Source organism: Acanthaster planci, linkage group LG05 (genome assembly GCF_054643075.1).
Source record: "Acanthaster planci isolate LZ-2023a linkage group LG05, COTS_SCS, whole genome shotgun sequence".
NCBI lineage: Eukaryota > Metazoa > Echinodermata > Asteroidea > Valvatida > Acanthasteridae > Acanthaster > Acanthaster planci.
The window spans coordinates 10488406-10516293 of record NC_141781.1 but is presented as its reverse complement, the minus strand read 5'-3'; the positions used below and the strand labels follow the sequence as shown (position 1 = coordinate 10516293).

General features: G+C 41.7%; 1 protein-coding gene across 3 annotated transcripts in view; it reads left to right on the top strand.

Moving 5' to 3' along the window:
* LOC110981687 (alpha-2-macroglobulin-like) overlaps positions 1-27888 on the top strand; it is a 57555-nt gene that overhangs the window by 1952 nt on the left and 27715 nt on the right. For all 3 annotated transcript variants that reach the window (XM_087136947.1, XM_087136946.1, XM_087136948.1), the window contains exons 2-22: positions 4891-5092; positions 6790-6958; positions 7684-7736; positions 8201-8387; positions 10371-10455; positions 11559-11676; positions 13525-13651; positions 14442-14557; positions 16121-16294; positions 17416-17658; positions 19314-19404; positions 19991-20181; positions 21149-21301; positions 21830-22018; positions 22394-22451; positions 22995-23133; positions 23663-23894; positions 24718-24859; positions 25550-25656; positions 26026-26077; positions 26340-26432. In XM_087136947.1, the coding sequence (XP_086993073.1) occupies positions 4891-5092; positions 6790-6958; positions 7684-7736; positions 8201-8387; positions 10371-10455; positions 11559-11676; positions 13525-13651; positions 14442-14557; positions 16121-16294; positions 17416-17658; positions 19314-19404; positions 19991-20181; positions 21149-21301; positions 21830-22018; positions 22394-22451; positions 22995-23133; positions 23663-23894; positions 24718-24859; positions 25550-25656; positions 26026-26077; positions 26340-26432 (2921 nt within the window). The remainder of the gene's footprint in view (positions 1-4890; positions 5093-6789; positions 6959-7683; positions 7737-8200; positions 8388-10370; positions 10456-11558; positions 11677-13524; positions 13652-14441; positions 14558-16120; positions 16295-17415; positions 17659-19313; positions 19405-19990; positions 20182-21148; positions 21302-21829; positions 22019-22393; positions 22452-22994; positions 23134-23662; positions 23895-24717; positions 24860-25549; positions 25657-26025; positions 26078-26339; positions 26433-27888) is intronic.

Genomic DNA, 27888 nt, shown 5'->3' with positions numbered 1-27888 from the left:
AATTAACCACGGTAAATGCTCTAGGCTTTGTCTGAGGAGTTAGTGGAAAGAATTTGTGGAGGCTATATTTAATCAATCATAGTTTTATTTTATATGAGGTGAAGTAGCACGATATTGATTATTTTGGCAAGGGGAATCTCTTAATATAATATGTGTTATGTGTGACCATTCCTACCTCCAATGGTCTGACTAGGTTCTGTTTGACCATGGTGGTGGTCCCCGTCCAGGGAGGAAGGGAAGCATTGGCATGCTTGGAATGCTGCTTTTAAAAGTATGATTGTTTGGTAGTCCCAATAAAGACCTTGCAGTTTTAGGTTGTATAACCACCATGATGGAGGTTGGATGATGGAACTGAGTAATATAGTAATAATAGACACTTGCATGGTGGACATGCATGGTGAACCAAGTATGGACGGTTTGCAGTACACCATGGAAGTTAACCTGCTCTTGTTTGTGTGGGGTTATGAGAAGAACCAGTTACTTCAATTAGGTGAAGATCTTTAAATTTTTTTAAATGGTTAGATTACAAGTTCATCGTTAAAAGAGGATAAAATTGTTGGCTTATCCCATCTTGACCTGTTACGAGGTTGAATACAGACATGACAGAAGTTAAGATTGTGAAATACATACTGTTCATTCCATGCTGGTCAAAACTTGGTTCGGCTCAAAATCAGTAAGATCTTATGACAGGGGCAATTCCCCACACCTGTAGTGGTTGTTTGTTTATCCTGCCCCTACTTCAGTCATTAATCTTTATAAAAAGGGACTCCAGGGCAGGGCAAGGTAGATAAACAGTTTCATGAGTTTACGTGTATGCAGCATTATGTGATGTAACTTTGCATTTTCTATTTTTTGTTGACACTCGACTGATTCAGCTGATCCAAGAGAACTTGGTAATTTCAGAAAGAATTGTTTATTGGACATGATCCGACCATCACTGCCATAAACACAATCAACTTCACCCTACTAAAGCGCACTTGCCCCTTTCTTGCTGAAATCTCCTGAAATTAATAGGTGCTCTTTTTAAAGCCCTAAATGCTGATAGTCTGATACAAAATTCTTTCTGTGTAATTCGTCCTCTTACATACAGGGATGACTCAGATATATGCTGCCCAGGATTCTGTCAGGGCCCCTTGATCCCACGTTTTCGCTTTCTTGAGTTTTGAGACCTGTGTTCCCCCGTGGGGAGGAGGAGGACATAATTCTTAATTATACATTCAGACCATAACATGCTCACCCAAGGTGTTGATTAGTGACAGGCTAGGTTAACTCTGCCTATGAGCAGAATGGTCAATTCAGGCGATAAAGAGGGCAATCAAGAGGTAGCTCAGGAGCTAGCAAGTTCTGCCTACAATGGTCATTTGAACGCAACTTACCTCCACCTTTGAAATTAGCTCCAGAGCTAACCAGCCCCAATTCAAGTTGTGGGGCAAGCTCCACTGCTTCTTCACTTGAGCTCCACTATTTTTGGGTCATTTGACTCAGTGCAGCTGCTCTTACCAACCTTGACACAACCGGCCAGGTTAACCTTAATTTGGAGATGGTTCATGTAGTCTGTTAGCTTCACAGTACTCTAGCTTCAGAGTTACCGTTGCTGTATGAATTAGAGCATTTTTCGGACTACAACCATGTAACCTTACAGAATTCATCAACCTGACTCTACAAGGGCATTTAGTAGTAGGAGTCTTCCTCATCCTTCCAAATTTATCCAAACACCGTTAAGTAAACATCGTAAACTGTGCACATAAACAGTCCGACTCTGTTTATTTGTGGCATGCCTCATCCCACATAAAACCAATGGTTTTACTGGTGCAGAACATGTTCCAACAGATTCCAACAAACCCTGGTGGAGTTTGGCTGGTTGAAGATCGTTTGGGTTTATGGAGTGGAGCTAGCTGAAAACTCCGCCCCTCCAACATAACCAGAGGATCCCAAGTATGGTTGAACAAAATAAAAAAGTATGTGCATATTTATGGGAAAGTCGAAGTCCTCACAGATGTGTGTAAAGATATACAGTGTTAGTCTGTCACATAATGTAAAATACTTCATATTAAACATATGGTAGATTTTGCCGTTGACCTTGTACGTATTACAAGATGCCTAGTTTTGAGGAAGCAGGCATACCTTTCCGACATGTATACATGCATATGGTGGCCTGAAAATGAAACTCATAATCCATCACTTTTTCCCATTTTCTGCAGTCCACCACGCTGAAAATTAAATTAAAGTGTAACTTCTAAAAAAGTTTTCTTAGTTTTCCAAAATAGAATTTCAAGTTTACACAAGGCTTCTGGGTAAAAACTCAAAAGTATGTGTACACATTTGGTAGGTCCACCATCGGGAGTGGGGGATGGTTACACAAAAGTGTGTAAGGTCCACAAAACAATTGAGTTGCTTAATGTACCTGGGTAGTTCCAAGCATACCTTTTCCCTCCCCAAGAAATTCTGCATACACTGCCTGTCTGTGAATACAGTGTTCATTCTACATTCTGAATCAAGAGCAAATCGTTACTCCTTCATCAGAATATGCTGCTCATTGGATAGAATTTCCTGCTGTCCCCAGGGAGGTTATAAACATACTGCTCTTGCATAACCATTAACCTACAAGTACTTTCTGGCAATGCTGGTAAAGACAACCTTCACTGTGCTGCAACATACAACCATGGAGGTAGAAATTCCTGCTGTGTTTAGTCTAGGCTCAGTGGTCTTGGGTTTCATCAAAATCTTCCCTTTATGTAACTCTCTTCAGACACAAGTTCTGTCCCGTCTCAAATTTCGCACTTCTTGGATAGGCACATTTTCCTACTTGAAATCAGACAGGGTGGCCCTGGAAAGTGAAAAAAAAATGCAAGTGGGCTTTGTAAAATTATCACTTCCCCAGTCTCCACAGGATTTTGTCTCCTTGCTCTGTGGATAGATGATGGTTACCAGTCAAACTGCAAGTGATAGGAGGGAAGGGAAAATTGTGTAGGTACGTTTGTAGTTAACACACCTAGAAGAGGACACTCGACAGCTATAAACATGGAGTTGCTATGGAGTGGAAAATGAAAAAAGTATTTTCAGAGTATACAGTTATGACAGTTAGGCCTATGTTGGAATTGAAGTGGGAAATTGAATAGGTTGTCCGTCATTCTACCGGCCACAGCATGACACACTACATGAGAAGCTTACTGACTAAAACTGATGTGTATCATCATGAAGTTTTTAAGCCTTATGCAACAGATGTGACCTTCTGACCACCACACACTTGCATTCTAAGGATGTGGGAGTGGCTTTCATTGTTCATGAAGACTTTGTGCTGCTATGGGGAGCTTTGAAGATAAGGAAAAAATTATTTTTTACTTACACAAATTGGCTTTACAGAAAAGTGACCTTGTACATGTATTTGAGTGGGGATTACAACAGGAAATGGTTTGTGGTGGTTGCCAATTATGGAAATTGCCGAGAATCATGCAGCTGGGGTGGAATTGTAGGTAGCCACAAGGTTTTTTACACGTTTTTACCTGTAGGTAGGCCTCATTCAATCCTGCCTAAACATATAACTGATATCTGAGATTCTGTGCAGGGCAATTGAAAGGAGTTCAGTTTGCCTGACTGTGGGTTGGTTAATTGCCACGCCCAAAGTGACTTTGCCTCCCCAAGGCATTTCAGTTGCCCTTTGGAGTTGTCCTTGTGACAGCCTAGCAGAAACCAATTTCACGGGCTGTTGACCTCTGGGCTCCTTGTTTGGAGTATAGGCTCATGCAGTTCCTGAAATGTCCAAAACAGGAAGGCCTCACACTGCACTGCTACCTGGCACCACACTCCCCGGAGAAACAGCTTCTTGCATCATCATGCATTAGTCCAGGCAGGAATACTCTGTGCAATTCAAATTAGCTACATGTAGCAAACTGATCTACCTTTAACTTCACGTTGCATTGGCCAGAGGAAAAAAGGCCAAAAAGGGTTGGCTCTCAACTCTCAAAGAGTATTTGCCTGCCCCCACATTGTAAAGGTTGGACAGGGTGCATGCTTGTAAGTTGCCTTTCTGTGAAGTTTCAAAAAATTAACTGGGCCCCTCAGAATTGCTCCTTGTTGCAGTAGAATAGGCATTCACTTCTCAGAACTGTGTTTGGGAGTCATCATCTTTGGACACTCCTCCCCAAATATTCACCCATTAAAAATTGAACAGAAAATGACAGGTAAGAAAACGTGCTATAGATTTAGTTGGGAGGGCTTTATTTTCCCCAGTTTATCATCATGAAAGTACAGGTAAAGTTGTTCTGAGAAAATATTGACATTTGCAACCTGTACCCTCAGCATGGGTCAAAAATCCTTCTGTTATCAGGCAGTTTATCATAGTTGCATTTACTATAATTCCAATAAGAAAGTGTAGCCTTCCACAGTCAATAAATAATGGTTATAAAATGGGTTTATGTGCACTGGTACTTTGAAAACAATACTGGTACATGTACATGTGCATGTATACTGAAGCAGGTCACTTTATTGTGCCGTTTTGAGAATGAAGAATGGTGCGAGCCTTGTGAGATCAGGCTCTAAATTGAGTCTTTCATTCAAGAGATCTCTGAAATTTAATGAAAAGGACAACAGGGAATATTATAAATTATACATTCATATATGGTAATCCAGAGAAAAAACTCGCATTAAGTCTCATCAGTAGGATAAATGATGGATGGAAAATCACCTTAGTCATTGGTGCCTATTTTCTGAGTCTGCATGCTTGTGCAGTTTTAAAGACAGGTTGGTTGGTTCAAAGAAGACACAAAGAAGGAAAAGGTGGGCAGTTGTTTATGGGAAAGGAAGATTCAGTAAGATAAAACAGAAAATTTCACTGAAGTTTGATCACAGCCATAAAACAGGCAATCCCACTCTCATGTCTTCGCTGTCCAGGCTCACACCATACCCCTTTGGCTACTTGGTGATCTCACCCAAGGTTCTCTTCGCGGGCCAGGAAGAGTCCATTTGTATCACCATCCAGGATGCTGAGGAACCGGTCGAGGTCATGCTGAGTTTCATGGAGAACAACGTCACTGAGATTTCCAGGGCCCCGCCATTTAACGTCGAGTTTGAGACCACCTGTTCCAGAGTAGAGGTGAGTGACTTTTAAGTTGAGGCCCCGGGTCCCGTCATTTTTTTAGTTTGGTCGATCAGAAATTGAATGGGTGAGAGTGAACTTAGAATGAGCAGTAACTGCATGTCTGACTGCATTTCAGTGCATTGCAAAATATTCAAACTGGTACTCTGATTTCCCAAACTATCCCAACTTGTTTTGAACAAGAGAAACTAATTCAAGAACTGTCTTCTGTGCAGAATCAGAAAACATGGAAGCCTGTTGTCTAAGATGATAAAATTCTATTCAGGCAACTGTCTTTCCACTGCCTTTACTTCTAGAACAATTTGTACAGGATTCTGTCCCAATTTTTTTTGTAACCGGCATACCGTGTTGCCAATTGACGTAGTTCTTTAAATTTGAAGCTTTTACGTTGTGAATAAAGTACACGCATGCCTTGAAGGGAAAATGTGGCCTTGTGGTTCCGGTTTGTTGATTCAGATCATATTGTCAAGGTTTGAATTCTAGTAGGTGGTTACGTGCTGTCATCTTGAGCATGTCATTTTACCACAGTGTGCCATTTACCATCCAGGGGTAATCAGGTTCCTGTGAGGGCAGATATGGTCATTGTGTTTAGCCCTTAGTACCTGAAATGGCAGCATTGGGCTTGTGTACTTCTCAGGGAGCTAATGTGACCAATTGAGTGGGAGAATGGACAAAAACTCATTTGGACTGTTTTTGCCGGTTGCTCTCAAGATTTTTTTTTAACTGGGGCTCAGAACAGAAAATATCAAAAAATTTTCTCACCAGAATCTAGTCCTGCATGACGTAATTGCCGTCTGCCACAGCCACATGAGGACTAAAATGATGCAGCAATAGCTTTTCCATTCAGAAATACAAACTAAGGGAACACAAAAAAAGAAGAGAGAACAGCACTCTACGTGACTCCTCTCACGAAGCCATGTGCAGGAATGGCCATCATGAATTTGGCGCTGCACCACGCCCTGACCTGTGCATGCTTGGCTAGGCACCGACATTACAGGCTATGTAAGGAAGAAATTCCTATTATACGTGAGGAAGTACGTAATCAAATGAATTCGCAGTGCACAGAATTTGGTTGGTTACACTGAGATGGTCTTGAGAATGTTCAGGAGTTGTGAACCAGTGAACAGTATCAGTGCCTTTGAATGACAGATACTGTTAAGTGCTGTGTGCCTCAAAAGTGCTGTGCAGAGGCAGATCGTCCCCCCCCCCGTTCAGCTGTGGACTAAATGGAACTACCACTGAAATGATGCAGAATGAGTAGGCTTACCCAAAAAAACAACACCTGGACGAGGATTGCGCTGTCCATCTATCCATCTATAGTTAAACAATTACATCGATTTCCAGTGGTTCCCCTTAGCAAGGCATCCCTTTAGTATGCCCATCAATCCCTCCCCCCCCTTCCTGGAAGCTAGATCCGTCCCTGCTGTGATATTAAATGATGTGATATTGTCAGTGATTTGATTAACTAGAACAAGAGTTCACTTTCGAGAAACGACCAGAAATATGCATTCTTCTGACAGGTGTCAGAGCACACTGACCAAGAGGTTGAAATGACACTTTCCTAGCAGTACCACTTTGTATCACGTATGTCCACAAGCATTTCTTACCTTGGCACACTTCTCCTGCCGTCCAGAACCCTACAGAAAATGTGCACTCTGTGCTCGCCTAAACCTTGCTGATATACTTGTGTTCAGGTTCCAACCCTGGATGAGTCCCCCAAGAGGGTCACCTTGAAGGTTCAGATGAAGAGGCTCTCTGCTTCTGAAGCAGAACTCGCTGCAGAGAAGAAGGTGGCCATTGTCAAGAAGGAGTCGGAGACCTATGTGCAGACGGATAAGCCAATCTATAAGCCGGGGCAACCTGGTATGGAACTGTCTAATTTGATTTTATCTTGTGACACTTTGGATATTCAATTAAGATGGGTCAAATGAGCTTCGTGGCAATAGTGGTTTGTCTGTGCAATCTTTCATTCATCCTAACATTGCTAAAATAAGTTTTTGTTTTCTTGGTTGCTTACAGCGACCAATTAAAATCTGGTATTCCAAATCAAGGCTGAAGTAGGTAACTATGATTGGCAATTTCTCTCCCCATTTGTAGTGAACCTTCGTCGGAATTCTGTCTGCATATAGCTTTCATTACGGGCCATGACGTTCATGAACTATCCTTAATATGAGTAGTGGATGTTCCACCACTTCATATAAAGTTACCTACTTAAGTCTGGTTTTGAAATGTGGGGTCACCTTGAATTTAATGTAAACAAGTGGTGTCTAATTCTTGGCAAGCAATTGCAGAGCGACTAATTTATAGTTGGAATTAAGGTTTCTTTAGAATACTCATGAATACTCTGTTAAGAACTTCAAGCACCCCTGCATAAATATTTATGACTTCTGAATAGCTGTGACCCATCACATTGTACTCAGTAACTGTGAGACTCTCCCTCAACCAGTTTTTACTTCAAATAGAACCAATTGTCAGTGTGCATTATTCTTGAAGATGTACATTTCAACAGGATATTCCTTTTTCCTTTGTTTTGTTTTGCAACAAAGCCATTTGTTCAGGAGAACCTCTTTCTTTAATTTTTTTTTCAGTCATGTTTCGGGTTCTTACATTGGACAGTGACCTGAAACCTGATAAAACAGCGGTAAGTTTTTGTCAGTAGTAAGTTTAAAAAAAAAGGTTGGCCTTTCAATTTCCAAAAATGCTAGAAATACACTGATATCATAAGTAAAGCTGTGTTTCATTGAAGGTAATTTGGGGGAAGAAGTATAATTTTTTCCTTCAGACTCTCTGTCCATTGTTCAACTACATGTATTTTTGCTTGTTTTCCTCGCCTACTTGCTACTACCTACACAGTTGGATCATGGATGTCTTTGTTAGTTCTCATTTTGTGGAAGGCATCTGTCATCTTAGGCCGTGTCCGAAATGGGCTTCCAGAGCTGTGGCTAGGTCTATTTCCAATGGAGTGAAGACCTAGACCTAGCTCTAGACAAGAGATTCGGATGCAGCCATAGATACTGTCATAAATGGGGAGGCTCATTCTTCTTGTTGGTACACGCAAGCGCTTAACAAAATAGCCTTGTTTTTCGTGCACTGTTTTCCCATAAGACCTCTGACATTTGGGTTGAGACACCGTCAGGCATTCGCGTAGTGCAGTGGCTGAACCAATCCAGCCCGGACGGCTTGATTGATCTGGAAATTCCCATGAGCTCGGACCCACCACTCGGAGAATGGAAAATTGTCAACGTCCGGGGTGGTGAACGGATCGAGAGGATGTTCAAAGTGGACGAGTATGGTGAGGATGATCAGTTTGAGCCCTGCAGAAATTTGTGTTCAACATACCAATCAAACATTATCTCCTTTTGTTTTTACGTCAACGTGAACAAAATCACGTTGGCCTCTCTTACCACCTCATAGATGTATGTTTGACCGGCAGTAAGTAGTTGGCTCAGCATGGCTGGCCATAATCTCAAAGTATAACCAAAATCTCAGACAGCTACCAAGACACAAATCAGTGTATTCTACCGAATGCCCAATGACATCGCCTCCCTTTTTAGTCCTCGTTTGTAGTTTTAGGGAAAAGCTGTTGCCATCCAAGGGGATTTTTTTCAATTTTAAGCCTCCCATAGAAAGTGATGGGCAGTGTTTGTGGACAAGAGATTCATCGAACTCTATGAGGTTCATTGAGCTCTCCGACCCGTAGTTATCAATAGGGCTTATGCAGCTCTAATAACTAAATACATGTAATCAAATTGACCTTCCGTGAGGCTTTCCCGCCAGAGCTGAAACAAACTGTACTCATCACAGAAAGTAGACAAAGAAAAACTCATTAACAGTCCCAAATCCTCCAATTTCAATATGATTTTACGTATACCCTTGGGGGTTAGGGTTAAGGAAAAGTAATTTTGGGTCCTGTTGCTGGGTATGCATGTATGCATTCAACTGCCAACTGCTGTTAAGATCACTCATAACACCTTAAAATATGCTTTTGAAATGTTATTTTGTCTCAGTGAAATTGTCATCTTTTTATGTTACTTATTTCCACCTCCAAACATTTGATTTCAAAAATAAATTTTGAGAGATTTGATAATTGAGTTTTCTGAAAAAATTACTTAGAACAGTCCTAGCTGTCAAAGTATTCAGTAGGCAATTTTTTAAAATGGGCCTTGGAATAACTTCATGCATTTGTGGTACAGTTGTGAAACTGGAAATCCTCTTGTGCAAGGTGGTCAATATGATGTCATACTGAAAGGTTATAGGAAGCTCTCCCTTGTAAAATACAGCCTTAAAGGAAGGAAGTGGGAGACCTTATTATAGTGGCTTTGAAAAGGTGGTGTTACCACGGTCCCTATCACATTATTGGTTTTGCTTCCTGGGGCCACATCTGGAAAAATGTTTTGACTCTTAGCCCACGAAAAAGACTGGACATCCAGCGGGTTGAGCTAGACTTGGTCTCAAGGGTGCAGGGTTGATACTGAGACAAGAAGAGGGTTAGTTTAGCCAAGCTGGCTACATACCCTCTGGCCCACAGTTTGGCATCCCAGCCTGAATCTCCATTGAGTTGAGTAGGTTTGGGGAAAAAAAGAAAATTACACTGGCCTTGATTTTGTGCAGGAATACCTTTTTAGGCACCTGATCATTAGATGGCAAGGACAGTATGATTGTAAATTATGTAAGAGTACCAGTTGGTTTAAACTGAAGGACACCAGTTCTTTCTACACAGATGGAAAGCAGATTTGTCTGCTTTAAGTGCACATCAAGCTTAGATTTCTAATTCCTTATGATTTGTTTCGTACAGTTTAAGAACAGCTGAACAGTTTCTGTAACAGTTAAATTTCCAAAAAAGGGGGAAAATCACCCTCTCACATTCTGCAATTTGTTCAAAACTGTTACGAGAACCTTTGTTCAAAGTTAAAAATTTTTTGTTGGGGGGGGAGGAATTGCATTTTCAAAATACTTGTGCATAAATTTCCAGCTTGCATACAAGTATACCTGAAAACTGCAAAAACGTTAGTGGCATGTTAAATGAAAAATAGTTCTCAAGAATGTATTCACTCAATGGAAATTGTGGGTAAGATAGGTGAATAGGTCTCCCCCCCCCAGAATCTGCTTGTGCTAGTCAGGGTTTTATATGCTTGTATGTTGAATGAATGCCAGAAAGTTGCACAGACCGAAGGGAACTTCATGTACATGTAATTTGAGATGAGCAAAGCAGTTTCTGTACAGAGTATGATTGATGACTTTGGTTGTATTTCTTTCATTTGATGGTCGCTTGCAGTGCTCCCCAAGTTTGAGATAACGGCTGACCTGCCACCCTACATCCTGACCGATGCTGAAGAATTTGAGGTTCGCATTTGTGCAAGGTAATGGCTGTTTGTCTCTCTGCCATTCCTGCACGCAGTTAAATGTACCGTGAGAAATGTCTTGTGGGAGTCGGGTAGTTTTAAAATCGAACAAGCAGTGTAAAAGTAACCTCCGTGGTCCACCTATATATTTACATACTCCCCGTTGCTGGAAGTGGCTCCTCCGAAGCCAGTGCGTCTGGAAACATAATTTCAGCGGAAATGTGAGAGGAAAATGTTGCAGTAGTCACTTGTGTCAGTTATTGCAGAAGCGTGACCTATTTTCAGTGCAATTATAACAAATTGTGATGGAATAGTTTGTGAGTGACTGAAGTGAGTATGAGTTCTGTTCTGAAGTTTGTTATCGGGAGAAGGTATATTAAGTGTATTGCATTCAAGTCCTGCATTGTCTGTTATTCATCAATCCTCCGTGGACATTGCAAGGGGGAAGGTATACCCCTCTGAAAAAAAAAAGAAGATAAATAAGAAAGGAAATAAAACAAAAAGGGTGAGCAAGAGAAATGGAAAAAGGGAGGACAGGGAATGAATATGACCAGTTGGCTCTGAAAATAAATCAAACTCTGAATCGGACTGACCCTGACAATCAGTGGGTTATCAGTTTGCTGCTGGTGAGTGCTTTGCCCCTTCCCCCCCTAATAAAATCCTGGTAACACTCATGGCAGTACTCCAGCATCTGCTTCTTGTATTCCTGTGAATAATTAGGGCCAGGAAATGTATTAGACAACCTCGAAAATGTAATTTAATTTGCAAAATAGGCTAACCTCTATGAAGGTATGGTTCACTTCCTTGTAAATAGTTCACATTCATCAGGTTTGTCTGAGAAGGTTTTGTGAGAAGGTAAAAGGTGATGGCTCTTGTGAACTCCAGTGCAAACAAAACCAGATGCTTATTATTAGTGAAAACAGATGTTTCCACTGTTAGAGAAATTTCTCTACCAAACATTGATCACCAACTTATTTCACCTTTTTTTATATGAATAGTGATACACCCCTATTACATATAAATTTCACCACAGGCATGCACTTGGGCAGCTGTCTTGTGGAGCTGTCCCCTGCGCGCATTGCTCATGACCAGGTTTGTCCCATCTTTGAACTTGTTCGTAGGTACACTTATGGGCAGCCGGTGAGGGGCTCGTACAGTGCCGACATCACCACTGAAGAAGAATACAGTTGGTGGTACAGTTCTTCTGAGCGGAGACCAGTCCTCAGATTTGAGTCGGCCGTAAGTGGGCAGTGCCTCCCATCCCTTTCTCTTTGGACAGCACCAAGGTCAACCTCGTTACGGTCGGAGTGGAAATAAATTGTAAAAAATTAACTTTGATTTTATAAGGACCATTATTAATGAAGGGCATTATTCAATATCTGCCTTCCATTCGGGTGTGTCAATCTCCTCTGTTGCAAAGATATTGCGCATTAGTGCGCGCGGTCAGTTGAAATTGAATTGAGCACATTGTGTTCAAAACTACATGACACTTAAGGGGACTTGTAGTGCACGAGGATGTGATGGTCAAGATCCAGGTGTGCGTCTTCTGTATACTTGCCTGTTTTATTCTGCCCTTTTTTTTTTCAATTTTTTTTAATTTTCATTTTTTTCTCTCTAATTTTCAGAGTAATACTGTGATATTTTACATTTTATGAGTTGTGAAAAAGCCAATTTATTCATCCCTTTTTTTACTGATTGGTGTGCAGCCATACGTTAGCTGGTTAAAAAATAGCAGCAAGAGAGACCAGGTGGCACGTTTCAAAATAAATGGCATTTTAAACTGTACAAGTTGCATGCATAAATAAGTCTGTTGAACGTTTCCGCACTTAAATCTACTTTCTTTACTACCCAGTTCCTCGCTAAAGTAAGGGTTGCTCTGTCAAAATAGGGCAGTTCCAGAAACAGGAAGTAAAATTATTGTTTTGGGGGGTTGGGGCTTACAGTTTCAATGCTGAATGTGTACCCCACAAGTACTTATCTTGGCAAAACTCTGTCCAAGGTTGCTCTTCTCCAGAGTTTCCCCTTGCCCGTAAATCAACCATCAACGCCAACAGAGTGGCTGTAGCCTCTCTGATCGTTTTCCCTACATGCTCACCAGCCTCCAAGGCCACTCACCATGGGAACTTCATTCAGTAAGCCCTCAAACATTAAGTGCTCAGAAGTTAAATGTTCATGGCCATGCAGCCATATTTCAGTGGTGGATCCAGGAATTTTCCTGGGGGGAGGGGCACACCATTTTTTATATTCTTTTTTTGCAGACAGGAGGGCCCATTGGTAATACAGTACTTGACATTTATGCTTTTTTACACGTAGCAAAATGCCATTTTTTTGGTTAACACCGTAATTATTTTATTCTTTACTCCAATCTTTGGTGTGTGTTTGGGGGGGTCCTCCATTAATTCATGCCTGAATGTTTTCTTCTCCATAATTACTGAGGAATTTTTGGCTTCAGTTTTTTTTTCTTGAGATCCTGACGTAATTAGTTTGCAAATTCATGGCTCTTTGAGCTCTGATAGACAACAATTTCTGATGTGGATTTTGAAAATAGGGCCATTTCTCAAGATTTCAGAGATAATGTTTGGACGCTGTCTAGAACATGTCTTTTTATTTGGAAAGTCATAAGGGGAAACCGTGGTTTTGATATTTATTCGTTTCCCAGACACCTGTGTCGTCTCCTCAGGGGTGATGGAATTTGAACCAGATTTCGCCCTGAAGAGGCGGTGATTAAAATACCTGTCGTTTGGGAAGGCATGCAGGTTAAAGTTGTACGTGATGTTTCAGTCTAAGAGTGTGCTAGTGAACTGTGCACTACAATTCCCCCCGGAAAAAAAAAAAGACTGCTGTGATGATTTTCACGAGTTTAATACATGTAGGTTCGTTCTGCCAAATCACTCCAAGAGTATAAAGTGTCTGATGAAATCTGCAATTTTGGTATAACCATTCTTGAGATTGTTTTGTGAAGATGGTGTTATCCTGTTTAGGACAAAATTAAAATGACTCATTTGAGTTGTTAAAAAACTACCCAACCTGACGGCTTTGCAGAGTTTGAAGTATCAAAGTGTATATTTTTGGTCCCGTTTTGAGCAGGATACTGGCAGTTCTGGATGTGGTACTATCATTGTCCCTGGAGAGTTATTATACCTCAACAGCAGTGAATATAACATCTGGAACAGCAGACTCCAAGTGGATGTCAATTTCACCGAAGATGCAACTGGTAATTTTTTTCTACAATGCTAAGCTCAGTAGAATTGCTATTTTTCCAACAACTTTTAGGTTGCACTGTACTGTGTCATTAGTTAGCTTTGTATCACAGATAGAGTATTTGTAAGCCACCATTTCCTCACTGGGCAAAGCAACATTGAAAGAATTTTTTACATGTGTGCAGTATTTAACTTGCATAAGACAACAGTCTTCATATATGGATGAGTGATCAATGTTGCATGTGATAAAATTCCATGCTAACCTCTTCAAGCACACATCCCTTTGTAAGATATGTTGTCTTTGGGGTTGCGACTGTTATCGGCCATGCCCTCTGTGCAGCATTTGCTCAAGCTAGGTACGAATCCCTGGTCCGAATGAAAGAATACAAAAGTAATGTAGCTTGGGTTTACATGTCTGTATTCCATGGTATCATCGGGTAGTTTTCATCCGAATGGGCACAGTGCTCACTGCAGAACCAGTCCCATTCGTGTGTTGCCAACAGGCAATAATGAATTACCGGATTGCTGAACTTGCTGTGCTGAAAGAATCCTGTTCGGTCCTTCCACATGTGCCTCCCCCTTTTTCAGGCATGTCTGTGTCCCATGCTGAATTTGTTTCTAAACTTAAACTCTTTGGATATGCCAAAAAAAAATTGTAATGAGTACATCTGGGAAGTTTCAAATCAATCCGACATAGGTTTTGTTGTTACGGTCATTTATTCGTAGTCATGTATGTGTCAGCCTAGAGTTGATGCCAAAGTGAGCATGACACTTCACTTGAATGTTCCCGGTGATGCTTTTCAGGTGTCACTCTCTCTGAGACAGTTTTGAGCAAACCCGGTATTGTCACTACAGAGCCATTGGCCTTGTCTTTCAAGGCACCGTCTACATTCAAGCCAGGCATGCCCTTTGATGTGTGGGTAAGCTGAAGACTCTTTGTCCAAGTTCTCCGGGCAAGCGTGTCTGGTGTTTGATTTCTTCATCTTGCCTTCCCCTTTTATCTTGCCCCCCCCTTTTCTTGTCATGCCATATATGAATATTAACTTGTAATGCTTAGATCAGCCCCTTTTGCTGTATTACCACAGAAATTTTCCTAACCTATATAAGCTGCCTGATGGTCTTCTCCCAAACTTTAAATACTGGCACCCATTCTTTAAAATGTGACCACTACATTTACATCTTGCCCAGTTTCCCCACAGTTTTGAAAAACCTTGTGCGTGTGCAATGTGTAAGGCCCCCGAGATAGTTCTGCTGCCAATTACGTGCCTCTCATGGTTGGTAGGTTGGCAAATGGATTTTTTGGTTGATTTGTGCTGATTGAGTGGCATAAATGGGGATGAAAGCTATCAAAATTGTCACAGAAAGGTCACAAAAACCTTGCCTTAATTCTGTGTAAAAAAGTTTTACAGTCGACAATTCTTAAAGAATTATGGACAGTTCACACCACTGTGGCCAACACTAGTTAGGCAATCACAACGGCAATCTGGCCAACAGTGGCCATGTATCATGTGGTGAGCATGCAAGAGGTATCCAGATGGGTGGGTGATAAACCTCATGCTGCAGCAGGAAATCTTCGTGGAAACACGCTCTCTCTGAGCATGAGCCAAACAACCTCTAAGTAAACTCATGAACACAGGAAATAAATACATAGACAAGAGACCAAGTTCTGTAAATTAACCTGCAGAAATCTTCTTGCAGCGTTGATGTTTTTCCGTTGCGGTGTAGTGTAACAAGGCTATTATGACCGGGATATATAGACTGGTCGTCACATTTCCATCACGCATTCCTTAGCATGCGCATGGTGCGGAGGAAATCAGTGCAGCATTGCTTTAATGCATTGAGCTTTGTGCATGTGTTTTTGCCACTGCGACAGCAAAACACAAATAACGGATGTTTATTTTCCAAGGTTGCAAATTTAAGTAGGAAAACATACAAATACGAGTGTTTCAACATGATAAAAGATTGTTCAGAGGTGTTTTGTGAAGACAGAAAACACAACAGAATTCATTTAAAAATGTTGTTTTTCTCCTGAACTTGCTGGTAAAAACTTCAGGGTTGCCGAAAAACGTAGGGTCAGTGGGGAAACCGGAAGCAGAAGTATTTTTTTTGCCCCCAAACCATATCAACCTACCCCACTTCAGAGGCATATGCAGTATAAAGCAAATTTTTGGCGTCAGTTTTTGAAATTTGTCAAATGTGGGAGAGGTTTGTCAACTTAATTTTGGAAAGAATGGTGTTTTTAAAGAAGTTACTTAGTTGAATAGGTTTTGCTGACTGCATTCTCTGTTGGGCTTTGCTGCACTTGTGAAATTTGAGCTGACATCACAAAGCATCTGCTGATGGTCCAACGACTGGCCCCCCGCACTATGAAAATCATTTCCGCCGCCGGTGAATAAAACCTGTGAAAAATTCTGTAGATTTGAATACACAGGGTATGGAGTAATGTCTTAGCTCGGTACGTGCCTTTACCTCCCCCCCCTTAGATTTCTGTCGAATATCCAGACGGCTCTCCTGCCCCAGGAATCCAGGTCAAGGTAACTGCCAAGGCCGATTACAGGGTGGAGATCTACAACCAGACGCTCACCTCCTCAGACGAAGGCATGGTCCACTTTGTCTTGGAAGATGTCAATATCGAGACAGCTGAAATCAGTCTTTTTGTAAGTTGAAGCACAGCAGTACTCAATCCTCTCGGTTCTGTTTAATTTTATGAGGCCTGTTGATACACGGGACTTAGGTGAGTGCTGCACCTGCTCATGGGGCTGGTGCGGTTAGTCGGCAATCAAAATTCTGAGTGGCATGTAAATACCATGTGACAGGTTCTCAATCCAAGTTTTGTTGAGCTTAATGTGATACTCAAAACTTCCTATTACTAGCTGCAAAGGTTGGAGTTTAAATTAGCCTTATAAGGGTGTTTGCCGAAATTAGGGGTCCATTTTTTTCGTGTCCCTGTCAAGTCTGACATCTGATTTTGTAAGTTCAGAACACATTTTGTAATTTCCAAGAATGATGAATTCATGCAAATTTACCTGCCAAACTAATAGTAATAGTTTGAAATCAATTCCGGTGATATTTCCATGTCAAATAACAAAGGTCGGATGTAAACAGGGACACCAATCGTCACATTTTTGGACCCCTAATTTCAGGAATTACCCATAAGTGTATTTTTAAGTAGTCAGCTATCCTGTTTTTAATTTGTCTTTTGTCAATCCTAGTCCTCATTCCTGAATCTCTGCAACCCTATCCCCAATCCAAATCCTCAGTCTTTATAAATTCAGAATCCCTGATCCTGAATCCCTTATTACCAATCCAAAATTTACAGTCACCAATAGGAATTCTCATTTGCAAATAGAGAATCATTTGTCAAATTCCAACTCGTCAATTCTGAATTCCCAATCCCAGTATCTCAGAATCTCAAATCTCATCATGGATTTAGATTTTGCATGCCTAGCCTTCAACCTCAGAATAGATATTGAAAAAAGGTTCTTGTCGATCTGTATGCCCTGCATAGTATGTTTTGTTAGTGCGAGTTGAGTGTTACTCCATGCAAAGCAGATGGGTTATTATTTGTGTGTCAGACGTTTTCTGTTGTTAACCAGATAATGAAAAGTGGCAAATTAGCTTGAAATACACCTCACAGAAAATACATGCAAACTGTTTTCCTGTGAAAACTCAAAGTCAGGTCTTAACAAACAAAAAGTTCCACAAGCTGTAGTTCAAAGGCTGGTTAAAATGAGATTTCTTCGTTCTTTTTGTTCGTTCGTTTGCATATTGTTCTCAGGCTGTTGCTGAGGGCTACAGAAACTGGGACCCCTCCGGATCCAGCGATGATTACCGATATGGCTACTATTACATCTACGACCCCACCGCCTACCTCTATGCAGAGGCCAGCTACTCCCCCAGCGGTAGCTTTGTCCAGGTTGCCCCTTTGGATGAGCAGCTCATCCCTGGCAACGAAGTGCAAATAACCACTCACTTCACTGCTGACCCGGAAACAGTTGAAGATCTCAAGTGGTTCTTTGTGGTAAAGCTCAACATATATTTTGACTTCGCAATGCTTTTTCCCGGCGTTACTTCATTTTGAATACCAAGAAGCCCTGTACTTGTGACCCATTTTAAGAGGTATCATTTGATTTGATAACTTGTTTCAAATTTATTGGTTTCAGGTTATCGTTTATACGAGGGATAATTTTAAGATTACATTGTGGAAGAAATGCTGTGTTATAGATTGCACAGCAAATGCTCTGTGTGCACGTTGTGAAGTTTTTGTGTGCTTTTATTCGATTTCAGTTTCAAAACTATGTAATCAACAAAAATGACAATGTTTCTTTCAGCCTTTTTAACGTTCGGATCAATTCTCAAATGCGTGTCGGCAGGGATAGCCTAGTTACTGGATTAGCCACAAGCAACTCGGCCTAGGAGGTTTTTCTTTTCGGGAGGCAGAGTGGAAGTAGATGGTCAGATTGAACTGAACACAACATTCAAATGAATGTTACCATTTCACCTCATCAGTTTTTACTGTCACCAGTTGGGTACTTGAAAGTTTGAATTTTTGAAATTTTGACAGTGGAATCCCATGAAATTATTTGACGTTTCTGTGTCTTACCAGTTAACTTAATATTTGCGATGAATGTATGATTAGATGATAATTTTTCTGGACATTCCAGCTTCATTGGTTGGATATCTTCCTTTGCATGGTTTTTCACTTTTTGTCGAGTTATTGTAGTTGGCTCAGTTGTTTGACGGTGAGGTCAAGTCGATTTGGTGTTCATGCCGACTTCACTTCGGGCATGCTTTCGCACTGTGTCATATCACAGAAGCCAGTCATATTGAATGATAAGAATGAACCGGCTGTTCAGCCAAGGATACTTACAATTTCCTCTCCCTCAAGGTGAAAGACATTAACAAGGATTGAAAGAAATCAACCCTAGCACTTAGTCACAGCAAGGAAGAAAGGGCAGATAAGTTTGGGGGACCTTCTTGTTGAGTAATCTTACACTGTAATGCCTGGGCATACAGTGTCACCTGTTGAGGAACTCTCGGAGGAACAAGTCTTGAAGGCAGCCAACAGGAAATGAGGATAAACAGAAATGTAACAGCTAGACAGTCACAGTTAGGGTTACAGTTAAGGATTCCAACAAATTTGAAGCAAACTTCAGTTAAAAAGACTTTTCCTGGATTTGGTTTTGCGGTCTGAAACTGTGATACAACCAAAAATATGAACAATCCCAGGTGGCAGAGAAAGTCATCAAGTTATGGGCTGGTCCACAAACTATCCTATCGTGGATTGTTGCCACACCATAAATGGACCCATCATGTGTATAATTATTTGTATGTCACTTTGTAGTGCACCCAAACTATCGTGTGCTTCACTTCATCTGGCAAAAAACAGAGTATTGTTTAAAAAGACAAAATGAAAATCCCCCCCCCACTGCCAAAAAAATAAAATTATTAAAACAAAATTGGAAACGAAAGCTCAAAATTAAATGCATCTAAAAGGGTTTGCTTCATATGAAAAGTGAGAAAAGAGAAAAAACAACCTACTATTGCTCACAGAATCTTTACTTTGCTACTTAACTTTCCCAGCCTGAGAAGTTGAGTGGTTCATGTAGACTAAGGTCACTGGAGGTCTTACCTTAGAAAGTATTTTAGTTTTGTGAATAATTTTTTTCTTCTTAGTTTATGTCACGCAATGAAATCCTGACCGTCCCAGTTGCTGCCGTGGAAGAGACTGGGTCACGGAGGAGAAGATTTTCTGAACCGGTACCAGGTAGGTTGGCCAAGCGTAGCTAGGGGAAGCACAGACGAAAGATTTGAGACTTTTTAAAGTTAAGTTATGGGACAGTTTTGGTTCCATAGGCTCACTTGTACCACATGCTGCCCCTCACTATCCTCTACTCTCTCTTCAGTAAGCATGGGAAGTATCTACTTAGTAAAGATCAATTGTGTTTTCCTCAAATTGGACTTTATGGAGTGGAAGCCAGGGTTTCTGCTTTTTGGCACATTGTGTTCTGGTAGTATTTAATTAAAAGAACAGAAAACTTCATAAATCAAAAAGTACCAAATTAGAACTTGCAATTCCCTTTCTCAGTATACGCTAAGCACAATGCATTATGCTGCTCTTGAACCTTGTTTTGGAAAGTGGAGCTTTGAGTGAGTAGTCGAGTTCTGCTGTGTTGGCGGTTTCCAAATTCCCCCCCCCCAAAAAAAAAATTCCTCTCCTAATTCGGCATTTATCAGTTTGGGCACCAGTTTAGCCACTTCATCAAGATAATCTTGTCATACACCACTGTGATTGTTTCCTGATGCGTTTTTAGTTCCTATCCTACTTTTAAATCTCTGATATCTTTCCTTAGATATCTTACCGTTTGAACCCGAGAAGGTCAACATCACCCAGCCCGGTAGCCTTTACTCCCGTCAGGACAGATTCACAGTTACCTCCAAGATGTCTCCGGCTGCGAAGCTGTTGGTTTACTACATTCGTCCAGACAAGGAGGTGGTCGCTGACAGCATCAGTTTGGATGTCCAGCCAGAATTTGGCAACAAGGTGTGCACAAGGCCTGCAACTGTGAATGCAGTCATTCCTTCAATCAGTTAATCATTCCCTTTTGACCGTGGATTGAAGTAATCCAACAATCATTGTTTCTCACTCTAAATTTTCCATGGTGTTTAGTCATTGCTAATAAGTGGATGGTTTGTCTTCAGGTGGTCAAGAGAAAATATTTTTCCTAAAGCCTCATTGCAGTATATGTTGTCCATTTCACCTTCAAACTGAGCAGGCCTGTCTGTGTGTTTGGCCCACACTTGGGAGATTATTGTATTAAAGAAATTTTGGCTTTTGCATGCTTATTTTAAAATGCAGACTTTATTTTTGATAAATGGATGGAGTAACTGAATAACACCTCTGGGTCAGGCATGCCCAATTTGATGGGAAAAAAATGGAGATTGGTGCCCTGAACATATTGGAACATTCACAATATATGAAAGAAAGATTACCTGAAAGACTGATGAGCAAACAGTGTCACACAGGGTGAAAGAGACGGAACAACTCGGCTGTTTGGGACTGAGAAGTTGCTGATGGCTTTTGTATCTAGAGTACTATAGTTAGGGGTGGCTGTAATAATGAACATGGTCTGCTTATGAGAGGTGAGAAACTCAGACAGTTCAGTACAAATTAAGGTTTCAGCGTGATTTATTGCCGGTGTGATTGCTTAGATGTGCGGAAAGATAAACTTTGAATGAGTAAAACAATGATAATTTGCTTGACTGAGAAGCTTAAAATCACTTGCATTGTTCAGTAACTGTCTGAAATTTCTGATTGTCTGTCGAACAAAGTTTTCAGAGGTTTGGGGTTTTTATCCAGCAACTTTTTTGTCCCACCTTTACTTAAAATTCTGTGCCAATGACGACATTTTTTAATCTGGACTTGCTAGACTTCACAAGATAAGCAACTTTCATTCTCTCCATGCTTTCATTAATTTGTATCCTTCTTAAAAAAAAACTCGATTTTCCAGGTTTACATGGCCTTCACCAATGCCGAGGAGACACCCGGAGGCAAGGCCCAGTTGAAGCTGTCGGCAAGTGAGGGCTCCCTCTGTGCCATTGGTATCGTCGATAAGAGTGTATACGTCTTGGAGGATGACGAGGATAGAATAACAAAAGAAAAGGTAGGAGAAACATTTGTTAAACTCAGTGTCGGAGCTGCTTGTCTGACTTTTAGACATTTTGAAATTTTTATGCCCCAAATGTTTTGCCTTGCAAAGGACTAGTTCTTGAATACGGGCAAGATGTGTGCTGGCTGTATTTATTGATGGCAAAACTAAAAATGGTAACTTTGATGTTATATTAGGTAATCCGTTTAATTAAATGAACCAGTTAAATCTGAAAGCAGATTCAGGAATTGTGTGCTGGGAGGATGAACTTCCAAAACATTACTAGTCAACTTTTTTTGCAACTAATGATACCCAAGAAGTTAAGCATTTTAAATGGGCTGGTAGGAACCAAAGTGGGATGGCTGTTAATCACGTATCTTTAGAGTTGAGGCAGGTTTTGCTCATTGTTTTATATTGCCCTACCGCACGAACATGACCCACTCTGATTGGAAAATCGGTTCTTGGCCCAAGCCCGGCTGAAAAACCCCAGACAAGCTTCACCTTGCAAAGACTGAAACTGTTCATTTCCACGGCCCACCTCAGGTGTTTGAGAAGCTCCGAAGTGACCAAGACCACTACACTAACTACTGGGTTCCCAATCGGAGCGACCACTGCCCTGATGAATATCCCTGGTGGTGGTACCCTGACTTGGACAGAAAACGACGCAGGAGGACCAGCGTACCCTACTATGGTGGCACTTCCGTTTATGAGGACTCCTCAAAGGCATTTGAGGTTGGAATTTTCCTAGCGTCCTTTCTTCATCCATTCTGTGCACAAATGACTCCTCACCAGTTGCAAATAGAAGCAGGGTGGATAGGCATTATGAGGTTGGGGCACTTGTGACGCTACCTTCCCCTCCTCTGGGGGGGGGGAATATTGAAAACAGAAGGAAATTAAAAGAAAGGAAAAGCAAAAGAAAAAAGGGGAAAAGGAAGTAAGATGATGAAACTTACCAGTTTGCTTGAAAATACGTTGGAATTGACCCAGTTTTATTGTTAATGGTGTATCAGTTTGCTGTTTACGGGAGGTTTGCCATATGCCAACTTGTTGATTGGGAAGCCGTTCTGTTTGAACCTTGTGGAGATCTGTCTCTTTCGTAAATTTCAGGATATGGGCTTTATCTTCATGTCGAACCTCATGGTAGAAACGCGGCCTTGCAACGCTGGTAAGAGAGTCCAGGATTATACTTGATACGAACATTTTTCATATGAATCTCCCCCCATCCCTTTCTGTTCAGAAGGTAATCAAATGAGCCAGTGTTTAGTCACAGGATTCCATCTTGAAAAGGATTGAAGCAGATGCCGACTAAGAAGAAGTAAACAGTGGCGAAAATTATCTTACATCATGAGGAGGATGAGCTTGCGCCATGTTTTTGCTCCGTCCTGTCAAGCCATCTTTATCAAACTGCCATGTGGTCCCCGTTTTCCAAGGATCTGTTTGTTTTGCACAGATCTAGATCTTGAAAAGTGATCCTAACGCTGGTTAGCACCATCCACTTTGCAGGTTATGGGGTCCGTAAACCAACAACGGATCACTGATTGTGATCCAGATCCATGTGAAACAAACACATCCCAAGTACCCCCGCACTGGTAACCATGTGTAAGATTGCTGTGATTGTCAGGCAAATTGACTTGAGTTTGTGTGTTTATCTGACCTTGCTGCCTCTCACAGATGTTCTCTTAAATGTTTTGATGGTATTGATGAGTAGATAGATACCCGGTCATTGCGTACAACCGTGAAGTGGCAGGGCAAGAGGGGCCTGTGGGAGGAGCTCCCTCGACTGCTGCTGCTCCAGCTGTCCGAAGCTTCTTTCCCGAAACCTGGCTGTGGAAATTGGAACGGATTGGGTAAGGACTTGAAAATAGAAGACATTGCTTCCAGCGCATGAAAGTGCTAGTTCATTTTGTTTGTCCTGTCGGTCAAGTCAGCAAGTCAGTCAGCAGGTCAGTTTTGACAGTTGGCTCTGTTTGCCATCCGGTGTGCTGGTCAGGCCAATCCCGTCCAGTTGGCCGGTCCTTTTGGTTGATCTGTTCATTCAGTCTGTGTGTTGTCTGTGCATGCAGTTTTTTGTTCATTGGTGTGTTCATTACGTCATCCAACACTGCATTTTAAAGTGCTGACAAAGAAGGCTTTAACAAATGTTGAGGGGAGGAAATCGTGAGAATGAATTGTCATGAATAAAACCTTCAGATTTTGGTAGGGGCTTAAAAAAAAGTCCATACGCCAACCTCCAGCTTTTTTAGTACTTGTCTGGGACAATTCAAAAGAAAACCTGTACTGTTGGAAGTTGTTCTCTTTTGAATGTTAATAATGTATTTTCTGTGCATGGCAAGTGTTTCAAGCTTTAAAATCCCTGACCCTTGATCTTCCCCATAGGGATTTGGGTGAGGCTGAGCTGGACCTAGATGTTCCGCACACCATCACTGAATGGGTCGGCAATGGGTTTTGCACCTCAGCCGAGACCGGTCTGGGTGTGGCAGACACCACCACCCTGCGCGCCTTCCAGCCATTCTTTGTGTCACTGACCCTGCCATATTCCATCATCCGCGGGGAGGAGGTGACCATCAAGGCCACGGTCTTCAACTACTTGTCCGATCAGTGCATGGTGGTAAGGCTCATGCAGTAAATTTGTTCGGCTTTCACTATCAAGGGAGATTTTCTGAAACGTATTAGGTTTCACATCTGGGCTGTCTTAGAACATTGAAATCAATAACTGAGGGTCATTGTAGTTCCCTAACAGGTGGACAAGTCAAACTGACTGTCCGAGACCTGCTTGCCAAAATTGCTTGCTTAGCTTGTTTGTTTCAAATATGGTGCTTTTTATGATATGCAGCAGTGATCCAGTGCCATGGTTTCACCCTAAGGCATTCCTAAGTTTTGATGAGCAGGTGCTGTTTGAATCAACCAGTTAACTATAATCAGGGGCGTAACTGGGGGGAGGGGGCAAGTGCTCCTGATTTAAAATATCCCTTGAGGTTATGTAGCTATATGCAGCTGCAGTTTTCTTCATGTGGTGCCCCCTTGAACAAAGTTTGCACTCCCCGGAGGCCCTCCAGACATTTAGCCCCAGTTATGCCACTGAGTATAATGGTCATTGCTTGAGCTTCCTTCTGCTTGTGTGCAGTTGTAGACTAGCCTGATAAAGCCTTGTCCAGTTACAGTATAGCTGGACAAACTTGTGGCCCCTCGAATGGAGGAAAGAATTGTATTGGGCTTTGCTGAGAATGACTGCCATGGAACACTTGCTTTGTACAGTGGTGATAATGGTGCCTTTTGCCTTGGAAGGAGGGTCATTGAGAATGCCCAGTGATAGCGTAACCAGGCGTACCTAATTCATTATAAATGCCTCGGTTTGATTGGAATTGAGGCACTTCGTAACTTTTCTCTGGCAGATAAAAAATAAATTGATGGCAACATAAATTTCTTTTCAGATACGGGTATCTCTGATAGCATCGGATGAGTTTGAGGTTGTTGACGGCACTGTTGATCAGAAGGAGTGCGTCTGTGCCCAGACTTCAAAGAGAGTGGAGTTCCAAGTGAGAGGGCTTGCACTGGGAGAAATTGACGTTGAAGGTATCTAAGGCTGGCTTGGTGTTGGGTAAAATGTCGGTTGTGCTGACCTAGGGGTGTGTATCATAGTTCTGACACACCACAAATTGAGGTCAGACTTTGTGCACATGCCAGGTCAGTGTGTGTTTTCTGGCAGCTGTGCGCGGCAAATCACTTCATGAATCCCTGATAAAATTATACCAGGCAAGATATGGGCTGGAGGGGTACCCCCCCTTTCCTGTCCATTCCCTATACACACTCTAGACTATTGTTACCTAACACATCCCCCCTAGAAGTCTGTAAAGAATTCCTGAGATTCCGATCAAACAATGATGGACACAAAGGCGGGGGGTTCTCTCTGTCCCATATCTTGCTTTAAATGGATAAAATGCTTAGTTCTAGATTTACTTTGTCCTATATGTTTGTTGAAAGCAATGTTTGTTCACCAAATTCTCAGTTTGCGTACCTCTTATATCAAATTAGTCCTTACAGGTAGCCCCTGTTCAAAAAGGACTTATGTATTTCTGGGCATCTTTTCTGAAATATGAGGCTTTGAGGCCATATTTCCTTGTGTTTGTATAGAGTCTACATTTGATGGAAATTAACCCTTTCTTTGAAAAAGCTGTTGCCTTTCACTTGCAAATGACTGTTTTAATGCAGTATTTAAAAGTGGATTGAATGATTCAGTGACTTTGTTTGCTGTCGTGATATCAGTTCATGCAGTGTCAGTGGCTGATGACGAGTTACTGTGTGGCAACGAGGCCAGCCTAAGTGAAGAGACTGGAGTCAGCGACGGCGTACGCAGAAAGCTCCTGGTGGAAGTGAGTTGCTCATGCTTGCACCCACTCATATTTATAATCTGATCAGAGTAGAAACAGGAAAAAGCTTATGGTTACACAGCGACGGCTTGCCGACCACTTCATTGAATATGTCCTTGCAGTTTAGAAAAGCAACAGGTGTTGTGTTATGTTGTCAGTGGAGTTGTTATGCTGAGAATCCTTCAATTACAAGAAAACATGGATCCATTTTTATTGAATTTTCTATCATTTGGGAACCAAGTTAAGAACTCATTTTATCCAAGGAAGAAAATATTTATCATTCATTGCTTCCTTCCCGAACCCCCCCCCCAAATGCAAGGGAGAAGGTCAATTATAGACGTAAAAACTTGAGTTTTTAATTTTTGTACACAGCCTGAGGGAATTGAACATCAGTATAGCATCAATAAGTACTTCTGCCCGAGCGGTAAGATGGAGGTTCTTTTTCTGCTTTTCTGATCCTTGAATCTCATTTTGCATTGAAAATAAATTATGGTGACATAAGCTCTTGCCGTTACTTATTAAAAGCCTGAACTTGCCGTCAAGTGTATTGGCATCGTAGGGTGATGTGCAACGGAGAAATAGTGTGACTTTGCAGTATTTAGTGTGATTACATTTCTAAGCGGCACCGCTGCTCTTGATAAGAGAGCCAAATTTCCATTGTCTCTGGTTTCCCCCCCCCCTCACAGAGTTTCCATTTTACTCGTACATCAAGAGGTTCCCACTGCCGACGCCACCCAACACTGTCCCGGGGTCCATGAGGGGCCGGATGTCTCTGACAGGTAGCCTTATAACCCTCTACACCCTTCAAAAGTCACCTTGTTGGTTTCTGGAGAATTTTGCTTGAGTTGGCCTTTGGTACTTTATGTCCCTCAAATATTAAAAGGTCCACAACACAAATTTTACTGGGAACATACTTCAAGCAATGTTTTACCCTAAAGACTATTTTAAAAAGGACATACCTATTTTAGTCATTTTGTTAAAAAGTGCACTCGTCTTGTCAACCTCAAAATATTTCTGAAGGAGGGTGCTATGGCTTGGATGTCAACTGTGGAAGACACTGCTCATAAGCTCAAAATTTGCTCATTGGTGTTATCTGCAAGAAAAACTTGCTCTTTGGCCAACCACGGAGAGTGCCCATTTGTTTCTTAGACAATTGAAGATTTCAAAAGAGGCAGGAAAGGTCTCGCCAAGAATGCTTCTTGGGAGTTAGCATTTTACCGGCTCATTGCATTTCAGAAAGGGTTTCTTATCCTCACGTCCAATTATTGGCATCCACAGGTCCTGAGGTTGAGCATTTGTATTGCTCTGATGTGAGTGCATTGATTGCTGGAGTACCCACATGGAACTTACATACTCTCTGTCGATCTAGTTCCCATTTAAGCTTTAACCACTTCGGACCGGGGCATTTTTCAATGTTGAGGATGCTGGGCCGGCATGACTATCATTTTTTCCGTTTTCAAAATCCTTCAACAATTCATCATTCCATTTAACGGTCGTTTATAGCCGCACGGAGTAATCTTCAGGCACTACTCTAAGTTGACAGGTGACCTTCATTGACACCCGAATATTTCAGCCAGGCCTGCAGCCTTGTAAACAGAGCCCAGATTGTGCGGTGTTATACAGCTGTCTTTTGTTCACGAACCTGGCTCAGTGCACTGCTGACCTCTTTTCAATAGGGGCCAGATTAGCATGCAGCGGTGCTGTGTGGCTCATCGCTGCGGTGGTGGAGAGCTTTTGTCCCCGGTGGTAATCCGCTTGCTCTAAATACCCCAAACCCTGGTATACGGTTTCAAAATAACGCTGGATTATCACCACTTTTGAGAGTGAAAAATGCCGGTCATGCCCAGCAGCCTGGTCTTTTGTTCGGAGTACGGTCTTTTGTTACAGGGCCTTGTTTCCTTTGTCCGAGTTCGGAGACCCCGGCCACACATATAAACCATACGGCTCCGATCCCGGAGTCCCCGGCTGGTAGTGGTTAAAGGAGTTTTTGTTTAGGAGAAGTAGCCAGTGTTTCCAGGATCCTGTTCTAGACATTTCTTGAGATTAGGGAGATGATTTTTAAAACCATGAAATACTTTAAGTGTAGAAAGTTTTGCTTGATTATGAAAATATGCCTTCTCCCCCAAAAGGTCAGATTTTGATAGGGCAACTATCTCCTGGAAGGCTGTAGTAGGTGACACCTTTTCCTCTGTGCACTCTCCATCTCTCCATAAGTTTATAAGCTTGTCCAGTGAT